The sequence below is a fragment of the Nicotiana attenuata genome, unplaced genomic scaffold (assembly GCF_001879085.1).
Source record: "Nicotiana attenuata strain UT unplaced genomic scaffold, NIATTr2, whole genome shotgun sequence".
In the NCBI taxonomy this organism is placed as follows: domain Eukaryota; kingdom Viridiplantae; phylum Streptophyta; class Magnoliopsida; order Solanales; family Solanaceae; genus Nicotiana; species Nicotiana attenuata.
Window position 1 is genome coordinate 573587 of NW_017670445.1, and position 10622 is coordinate 584208.

The 10622-nt window shown below is 37.8% G+C and overlaps 2 protein-coding genes across 2 annotated transcripts; both read right to left on the bottom strand.

The window, feature by feature from the left end:
• Positions 1–5237: 5237 nt before the first annotated feature.
• Positions 5238–7109, bottom strand: LOC109239507 (IQ domain-containing protein IQM3-like). The gene is made up of 4 exons (XM_019406078.1): positions 7077–7109; positions 6877–6969; positions 6264–6359; positions 5238–5636 (listed from the first exon to the last, which is right to left on the bottom strand). Exons 1-4 carry the CDS (start codon positions 7107–7109, stop codon positions 5238–5240), a joined length of 621 nt encoding a protein of 206 aa, XP_019261623.1.
• Positions 7110–7118: 9 nt separating this feature from the next.
• LOC109239508 (ATP-dependent DNA helicase PIF1-like) lies at positions 7119–9960 on the bottom strand. Its single transcript, XM_019406079.1, has 3 exons — positions 9358–9960; positions 7516–7614; positions 7119–7223 (listed from the first exon to the last, which is right to left on the bottom strand). Exons 1-3 carry the CDS (start codon positions 9958–9960, stop codon positions 7119–7121), a joined length of 807 nt encoding a protein of 268 aa, XP_019261624.1.
• Between the last annotated feature and the right edge of the window lie 662 nt (positions 9961–10622).

Here is a 10622-nt window from a genome sequence, read left to right on the forward strand (position 1 = left end):
TTTTGAGGAGACTCACATCTCTATGGTACTCCATTTATCCGGGTGCCACGAAGATGTACCAGAATTTGAGGCATCACTATTGGTGGAAGAGGATGAAGAAGGATATAGTTGAGTTTGTGTCAAGTGTCTCAACTGCCAGCAGGTTAAGTATGAGCATTAGATACCTGGTGGATTGCTGCATAGGTTAGAGATCCCAGAGTGGAAGTGGGAGCGGATCACCATGGACTTTGTAGTTGGACTTCCGCGGACTATGAGGAAGTACGATGCTATTTGGTTGATCGTGGATCAGCTGACCAAGTAAGGTCATTTTATTCCAGATTTATATCAGGGAGATCGTCCGCCTTCACGGTATTCCAGTATCTATCATTTCAGACAGAGGTACACAGTTCACATCACGGTTCTGGAGAGCCGTACAGCAGGAGTCGGGTACTAGGGTGGAGCTGAGCACAACCTTTTACACACAGACGGACGGACAGTCCGAGCGCACTATTCAGATTCTTGAAGATATGCTCTGTGTGTGTGTGATGGAGTTTGGAGGTTCTTGGGATTAGTTCTTTCCACTGGCGGAGTTTGCCTACAACAACAGTTATCAATCCAGCATGCAGATGGCGCCGTATGAGGCTATGTATGGTAGGTGGCGTAGGTCCCCGGTAGGATGGTTTGAGCCGGGCGAGGCCCGATTGTTGGGTACAGATTTGGTCAGGATGCCCTGGATAAGGTGAAGGTGATTCAGGAGAGACTTCGCACAACCCAGTCCAAGCAGAAGAGTTATGCAGACCGGAAGGTTTGTGATTTGGCATTTATGGTTAGAGAGCGGATCTTGCTTCGAGTGTCACCTATGAAGGGCATCCTGAGATTCGGGAAGAAGAGCAAGCTGAGCCCGAGGTTCATTGGTCCTTTCGAGGTATTGCGGCGTATTGGGGAGGTTGCTTATGAGCTTGCCTTGCCTCCCAGCCTAGCAGGAGTTCATCCGGTATTTCACGTTTCCAGGCTCTAAAAGTATCACGGTAATCCGACTCATGTATTGGATTTCAGCCTAGTCCAGTTGGACAAGGATCTATCTTATGTTGATTTGCGAGTAGCCATTTTGGATAGGTAGGTCAGGAAGCTCAGGTCAAAGAATATTGCTTCGGTAAAGGTCCAGTGGAGGGGTCAGCCAGTCGAGCACGCGACTTGGGAGACCGAGCAGAATATACGCAGCCGTTATCCTCATCTTTTCACCACTTCAGGTATGTCTCTATGCTCGTTCGAGGATGAACAAATGTTTTAAGAGGGGGATGATGTAGCGCCCCGGTCGGTCGTTTTGAAAATTAACGCCCCGATCCCTGTTAACTGCTTTCCCTATGTCTTTTTCTGCTATTGTGATTTACCGGGATGGTTTTTGTTGAGTTTCGAAGTGTTTTGGGACACTTAGTCCCCAAATGAGAGTTTAAGTTTTAAAATTTGGACCGTAGTCACAACAATGTGAAGAAGGCTCCGAAATGGAATTCCGTCGATTGCGTTAGCTCCGTTGGGTAATTTCGGGTGTGTCCGGATTGTGTTTTGGAGGTTCGTAGCTTATTTAGGCTTCAAATGGCGAAAGTTGAATTTTTGGAGTTTCGGGCCGATAGTGGAATTTTTGATATCGGGATCGAAATTCGATTTCGGAAGTTGGAGTAGGTCTGTAGCGTTGAATATGACTTGTGTGCAAAATTTGGGGTCAATCCGACATGGTTTGGTTGATTTCGGCATTGGTTGTAGAATTTTGAAAATTCAAGTTCATTAGGTTTGGATTGGAGGGTGATTCGTGGTTTTAGCATTATTTGTTGTGATTTGAGGGCTCGATAAGTTCGTATGATATTTTAGGATTGGGTGGCATGTTCGGTTGAGGTCCCGGTGGCCTCGAGTGAGTTTCGAATGCTTAACGTATTTGAATTTGGACTTAGGCAAATTCTGAACTTGGCTGCTTCTGGTGTTTTCGCACCTGCGGTGGGAAGCCCGCAGGTGCGGCCCCGTAGAAGCGAGGAAGGAGGTCGCAGATGCGGTTAGATGCAAGGGGACCAGTGGCCGCAGGTGCGACTCAGGAACCGCAAAAGCGGAGCCACATCTGCGAAGAAATGAGCGCAGGTGCGGTGCCTGAGGAATCAATGAAATTCCCTAGATGTGGAGCTCTAGCCGCAGAAGCGGCCCCATGACCGCAGATGCGAAAATCGCTGGGCAGAAAAGGGGAGTTTGAGGATTTGAGATTTCATAACACAAAATTTGATTTGGAGCTCGGTGAGAGGCGTTTCTTGAGGGATTTTTGAAGGAGAACTATTGGGTAACGAATTCTAACTCTATTTTGGATCATATACATAAATCTATTGTTGTTTCGTCATTTAATCAAGGGAATTGAGTGGAAGAAATGAGAATTTGGGGGAAAAGTTCCCCAATCGATTTTTGGGTTTTGATCGGGTTTTAGGCTTCGGAATTGAATAATTTTTGGCCAAGTGATCTCGTGAGTGAATGGGTGTTCATAATTTGTGACTTTTACCCGATTCCGAGATATGGGCCCGGGGAGGATTTTTGGGCGTTTTTCCTATTTTCTTACCCTAGCTTGATTTCATTAGTTAAATTAGTTACTTGTAGTTATATTTTCATTATGCAATTGGTTTGATTAGATTTGGGCCATTCAGATTCGGATACTCGTGGCAAGGGCGTGTTATCGGGTTGATTTGAGCGGTTCGAGGTAAGTGGCTTGCCGAACCTTGTGTTGGGGAACTTCCCCTTTAGGATGTTTGGTATTATTTGATGTGTGAGTGCCGTGTACGTGAGGTGACAAGTACGTACACATGCTATTGCTACAAAAATCTCATTTTTCCTACTTAATCTTAAATTGTTTTCCCTTGTTATATTGCACTACTATGTTTAATTGCTGAGATTTGACTAGGAAAGCATGCCTACATGTTTTAACTGTTTAATTTGAATTATGTGTACCCCTCTTTCCCTCGTTTGTGTTTAGTCGAAACTATATAATTTGATGTCGTACCTCCCATATGTTTCTTGAGCTGCATATTTACTTTGGGACTACGGACGTATTCCGGGAAATCCTCATGTCTTGCATATTTATTTTGGGACTATGGACGTATTCCGGGACATCCCCCAATACTGCTTATTTATCTTGGGACTACGTACATATTTCGGGAGATCCCTAAACACTGCATATTTATTTTGGGACTACGGACGTATTCCGGGAGATCCCCCTGTACTGCATAATCATTTCGGAACCTACGTGACGGTATCACGGGAGAGTGCCTGTTGTGTTTACCTTGTTCTAAGCTGAGAGCTCCCTTAACTGTTAAAATTGTGCAATTTCTTTAATTGTTTTACCGTAAACTCTATTTATATCTTTTACTGCTTAATTTATTATATATATACTCCGGTAGGGCCCTGACCTGACCTCGTCACTACTTGACCGAGGTTAGGCTTGGCACTTGCTGGGTACCATTGTGGCGTACTCATGCCTTTCCTGCACATATTTTCATGTGCAGATCCTGGTACGAGCTATTAACCTCGAGGTTAGTGCATGCTTGCTGATTCCAGGAGACTTCAAGGTACATGTAACATTAAAAAAAGAAAAATAATTAAGTTTTGGATAGGTTTTATCTATAACAGCCAAAAAATATTTAAACGTCAAATATTGTTATAGGTGTATAACAACCATTCACTATAAAAGCCAAACAATATCGGTACGAATGGAGCTGTTATAGAGAAATTTGACTATACATCATTACAATTTTTCAAAAAGTTTATTTTCCAATATAAGAATTTCTATGAGTAGTCACTATCTCTTTTTTCCTTTTGTGAATTGCTTGGTTATGTTTGTGATGGCTGATTTTTAAAAAAATTAATCCAACAGTAGTTATCAATAGTTATCTTAAATGTTTTTATTTTTGCATTACTCTTCGTCTCATCCTCGTCAATTTCTTATTAATGGATTTTAACGTATGTCAAGCATTCCCTAATAAGTAAAAATAACTTACTTTAGTATGAAGAGTTTGGGGGACAAATTACGGCGAAGTGGAGACAAAAAAATACTAGGTAATTCTTTTCATCTATAAATTTTGATGGATAAAATTATTTGTGATAGCAAAAAATAAAAAAATATTAAATAAATTAATTTAGATGCATACAAGCTAGTTCGAAGTCATAACAAAATACAATGAAGAGTTTGATGGAAATTTATCTTCCTCAAAGGTATTTCAATTTTTTTTTCCAATAGTATACCTACCCGCGCGATGCGCGGATCGTTTCAAACAAAAAAGAGCAGAGAGAAATATTAAAAACAGATATATATTGCAGACTATATTTATCGACCGCATTAAAAAAAAATTAAACCAAAAGACAAATAGGTGAATTCTATCGGGTCTCTATGAATTTGTTGTTAGGGACCACCAATCCCCAAGAGCTATTACAACATACTTGAGAAATGATACATCAATATTTGGCTTTAAAAGGATTAGTCCACATGAGAATGCATAAATTTTTTACTTGAGTCCAAACGTAAAGGACATCAGATTTGGTTCAAATCTTATTTCATCTGCTGTCCCGAACGATAGTTAATCTGGGTTCACCAACTAGCACAAAATTCTATTTTAAGTAGCTCCAACAGAAACCACATAGTGGCTTTAATCTTGATCAATTCCCATCCTTCAAAGTAGGCCCACATGCAACAGATAGAACCTATGCAGTAGCAAATATGATGGCTAGAAAATGGCCTGGAAAAATCATCCCTCGAGATATACTCAAGTTCAGAATAGGACACTACAATTCTCTTAAGAAATCAAGTAATAATCAACAAAAATATTGCACCTCTAATCAATGGTTTAATGCAAAAATAAAAATACCAATACTAAAGAGATAATGACACAGGTAATTACCTTCGTTGATATTAAAATACCAATATTTGATACACAGGTAATTACTTTCGTTGGGGCTAATATTGGGGCCTAAGTATGATTCAAGACCAAATGACAGTACTATTCTAAGAAATTTTTCAGTGCCTGTGAAGATAGCTTAGACGTATGGTGCTCTCCAAGACCTATAAACAATAAAAAAAACATTAAGTTTTGTGTATATTCTGTAAGGAAAGAAGTCACAATGAATAATAGTTCATCGTTCACCTTCTTTGTGTTCGCTGATGAAAGGAAGAAGCTTGACAGATAGATGATGTATTTATCTTTCTTAATTCATATGTCAAAGTTAGCTGAATCTTTTTACTAATGTGCTACTGTATATGTAGCTTCCTTGCTTCGTGGTATTAATGACGGAGTATCAACGAAGAGCAGTATAGAAAAATCAAATGGTCCGAGCAGCAGAAAAAGATCAGGTGGATGACCCAACTGATACGACTTTGCAGACTTCTTTGAGTTGGTCCTTTGCAATATTGCAGTCTTTGGCACCTCTGCTTTTGGGCTCTCAAGACCACCCGAAAGTGTTCTCTTATAGCTACTTGTCTCTTGAGCTTGCGGACTTCTTATTAATTCCGTGGAAAGTTCCTTCTCCTCTTCCTCCAGATCATCAACTTGAAGAGGGGAATTTGATACAGTTGAAAGCTCAGACTTAGAGTGACTCTCATATGACTGTCCCTCTACATTGCTCTCATCGTCTTCTTTTACCTTTCTTATTTGATATAATTGTAAAATGGAAAGGATTAACTGATGTTAGAAGTAGATACTTAATGAAAATCGTTCGTAAGTAAAATCATATGCAGAGTAGACAATTATAAGGTAAGGAGAAGCAGCCCTTACTATCCCACATAAAGGTAAAGCATCCATTAGATTAGATGCAGTAGAGGAAAAACCATTATGTTACATTAAATCATTGGAACATGATAAGGAAAGAGAAAATGAAACCATCATTACTAAGCATCTCAAAGATGAAATTGAACCAATGAAATTATATATTATCAGGATGTGCAGAGTTACATGCGGCATTTGAGGGAGTTGAGAATATCATACACATGATCAAGAGTTCCTTTTTTTCTTTTTTAATTTGCTTTTCAAATCAGCATGTTTGGGCGAAGTAGAGTATTCCCCCACTTCCCAGTCTACTGGTGTTAGGCTTGACGGAACAGGGGTCTTAAGCCTCACCAAGATTGTACTTTCTATTTCTTTGGCATGGCCATTGTCCGTTTTACATATTAATTAATGAGATATCAAAAAAATTAAATTTTTAGGTGCTGCAAATATTACAGTTAAAAAGTAATATGAAAGTAGGAAAGATATGAAAATCACTAACCTTACCTCATCCAGGTTGACTCCATTTTCCTTGAGAAATGATAAAAGGCTGTCAAGACTATCATTATTTGGCCGATAATGCCCACTATATGCTGAAATAGACTGAAAAGAATAAAATGTCAGAGCACAACATAGAGCCAAGCTAAACGTTGTGGACAGTAACTGGAGTTTAGCTTCCAAGCTACACGCATATGATTCAGGGGACACTACCCATATTTTTTCTTACCTTTCATTTGCAAATAATACATCTTAGGTTTTGAAAACAGATATGGAATATAAAAGGGAAGGCAACCTTCTCTTCATATGGCTTCTAATTCTATATGCAGTTATGGTTTCACAATCCAAATAAATTTGCAAAAGGTGGTGTCACTGAACATTTTAAATACTAATTTGGACCAGAATTAGAATTTCAAGACATAAATATTGTTTCATAAATTTGAGAAGAAATGACTCGTGCTTTTTTGGAAGCCCTCCATTTACATCTCATCATAGTTTCATTGTCACGACTCAGGCATATGTAATGTAAAGGGAAAAGAAGCTTGTCTTGATTGCTTTAGTTTTTGAGATATCGTGTAACTATTTGACGCAACAGTTCAATACAATGACAACAGATATTTACCTTAAGCATCCCATCTGTTACCCCTAGTCTTCCAGCTGCTAATATAGACCCACAAGCAAGAAAGCTGGAATGATGAAATATTCCTAACTTCTTCTGAAAGGCATTAGAATAATAAACCTTTCACATTATTAAAAGAAAAACAAACCTTCTTTTTGCAGGATAATAATAAAAAAAAATTCGTAGTAACCTTTACCACTCACCTTGCCAGCATAGAATTTTTTTGAGGTGCTCATTACAAAAATCTATTTTTCCTCTGGCAACCCATTGGTTGTATCAAGACGATTACCAGTGTGTTTAGGCACAATTTTCCCTTTAGCCACTATATATTTATAATGTTCTCTCTCTTCCTGAGAATGGAAAGAAAACGATGAATAATTAGAGCTGCATGCTAATATCAAACAATGAAAGTAAGGAAATTATGCAGAGTTTACTCCTTGAATTAACAGACAAAAAGTACATACTCATTTTTTAATGAAGGACAAAAGGAACATATGGAACATGCCATATTAGTGTATAATAGAGCAGATCATATATATAAAGAGAAACCAATGTCTGTGCACGGATATGAGAAGCCATTTGTATATTGATGCTAAACATTATGATTTGCATTGCAATAAGTGACAAAGATTTTGCACATACTGGTCCAAGATACTTAATACATTGTTTCTGAAGCTTAGATCTTGGACATTCTTTGAGATCAACCTGTTTTCCATCTCCATGATTCCTACTTGGAAAAATCTTCAGAAGTGTAATGTGTTCCACATCTGGTTTGAGAAATAACAGTTTGGCTGCTTCATGTCTAACAATTGAATGCTTATTGATATCTTTATTAGACCTAGATAGTGCATCTGTAGTATTTTTAGTATGTAATTGACCCAATACATAATTTACTTCATGCTTTAGTAAAGCAGTGTTTCAACTTACAAATTTTTTATTCGTGTCCACCATTGTTGTAATGTGAAAAAAAATACAGAATAACAATCATACATGCCCTGTTCTTCTTTTAAAAAGAGCGTTCCTCAAGTCTTGGACAGAGGAAGAAGCAGAAGGATTAGCTGGTCTGTGGATAGAAAGGGTGATAATACCATTATTGAGGAACCGTTATTAGTTCCGACATTCTTGAACTCTTTCATTTGTCTGACAGCCAGTTAACTGGTTTCTCAGAACTATTGAGCTGGAATTGTAGCCAAACTTCTTTATATTAGGAAAATATTACTTTATAAACCAATTACATGAAGAGTATGAAGAATAATAAGAATGAAAATGAACTGTAACGCACTTACATTCCGTATGTCATTAAATTTTAATAAAATAGCACTACATTAAGAGTAACTTAATTAAGAAGCGATTTCTACAGTTATTTTAAGTCAAGCTGTCAAAGAGAAGAAGAATCATTCTTGACTTCTATGGGTAAAAAGGAAAAAATAAATACACAATCTAAGAAAGAATGTGGCCTCACCAGCCAATGCCAACCACCAAGCCCAACAACCTTTTTGACAAATCCCTAAAGTCCCATCAAAACAATGTTGGTTCTGTTGTTTCCAGTCACAATAACTTTGGTGTGTCTCGGATGAACTGAAACTTCCTCATCACCACACTCTTCACGAAAAGGCGATAACACCCGAGATGGACATAGTTGAGTCTCCAGCATTTTGCACGTCTAAACAACTAACTAATCACAATGAATCCAATGAAGATAACAACAGAGATCAGTTTAGGTTAGCTACTGCTACTCTGCCACCAAACGGAAAAGCTCTACATGATGAATAATCCTTTCTCCCTTGCTCCTCATTTCGATCAGTTAATCAAATAACAAATTTTCCCAGCCGTGAGAACAAATTAACAATTCGAACATTAAATGGAGAAGTCATCAGTAATGTAATAGTGACTTTGATCAAACAATTCCTGCCAAAGTAAGAAAAAATATAATCAAATAATAAAGTAGCAGCACGTAGGAGTAAGCATATTGAGAAACAATCCTGTTGTATCACACCAATAAGAGACAAACAAAAAAATGAGTAGACCGATTAGCAGTCGAAAAAAATGAGTATATGGAAACATCCATAATTTTATTTTAGCCAACCAAAAAAATATTACAGTTGATGCAATGTCACAATATCCACTTGATGAATTACCATATTCAAACCAATTTCGTACATGATGTTCAGTGCTTCTTCACCAATGCAATGTAAGAAGTACTGCTAATCCATGTTATGGCAGATGATGACCAATCTGTATTTGCAGCATTTTATGAAATGTTAATATATATATATATATATATATATATATATATATATATATATATAATAGAAAAAGATTTAAAAAAATTACCGAAACATAAAGTGTACCTATTACATGTTTCAGAAATCACGTCAACAGGTATTCCGCAGTTGGATAATGAATCTCAGCAACAAAAGTAGTACTTAAACCTCAAAAAAGATATTGATTATCTTTCGAGTGTCAGACTAAATTTCGACAAACTTCTTTAAATACAACATTTGTAGCTTCAATAGTTATTTGCACATCGTCATCATAAACCAGAATTTTTAATCCCCTTCTGCTTGTCACCTGAGAAAGAGCAACATATAGCTGTCCATGTGTAAAAATTGATTTCTTCAAAAATAATCCCACGTGAGACAATGACAGTCCTTGACTTTTGTTGACTGTCATGGCAAAAGAAACAATAATTGGAAATTGTCTTCGCTGGAACTTAAATGGAATTCTAGCATCAGATGGAGTCAATGTCATACTTGGAGTAAACACTTTCTGTCCAACCATCTGTCCTGCTAAAACCTTGGCTTCAATGACATGATTTCCAAGTTTAGTTATGATCAACCTTGTTCCATGATATAATCCTGCTGACTGATCAATATTTCTTAATAACATTACTGGAATACCAACCTTTAGAGTAAGAGCATGATTTGGAACTCCAGAACATTTAATTGTATTTAAGAATTCAGGAGTGTGTACATGTTCCAGTGCTAAATAAGTATTGTCAAAGTTGTAGATTGTATCGGAACTCAAATATGATTTCTTAGAACTTTGATTAAGAGAAATCATATATTCGTTGATTGATTCCACCATATTAAGAGCTGGAGTAAGAATGTCTCTTTGGTGGAAGTATCATATATCATTGCAACGACTGTTGAAATCCGGATATGAAACGACCCGACCGGTCGTTTTGCTTTCCAAAATCTCGTTCCCCTAAATAAGACTTCCCGTACATGCTTTAACTGATTTATGACTTGCGGGGATGGTAGGTTCGGGATTTGGATGGGTTGAAATCGGAACACTTGGTTCCTTAAGGTTGGCTTAAAAGGCCAAGTTTGACTTCGGTCAACATTTTGAGTAAACGACCTCGGAATCAGGATTTGACGGTTCCAATAGGTTCGTATTATAATTTCGGACTTGGACGTATGTTTGGATTGGGTTTTGGATGAGCCGGGGACGTTTTGGCGCCTAACAGTGAAAGTTGATTCCTTAAAGATTTTGATGTTCTTTAAATTTGGTTTGGAGCGGGTTTTTGTGTTATCGAGGTTTGAACGGAATTCCTAGACCGAGAGTAGTTCCATAATTTTATTTAAGACTTGCACGCAAAATTTGGTGTCAATCCGAGTAGTGTAAGTGTGTTTTGTCACATTGGAAGTAAATTGAAGAACTTGAAGTTCATAAGTTTGAATTAATTGGTTTTAGGGTGTGATTCCTAGTTTTAATGTTGTTTCCGGTGTTCCGAGGGTTCGAGCGAG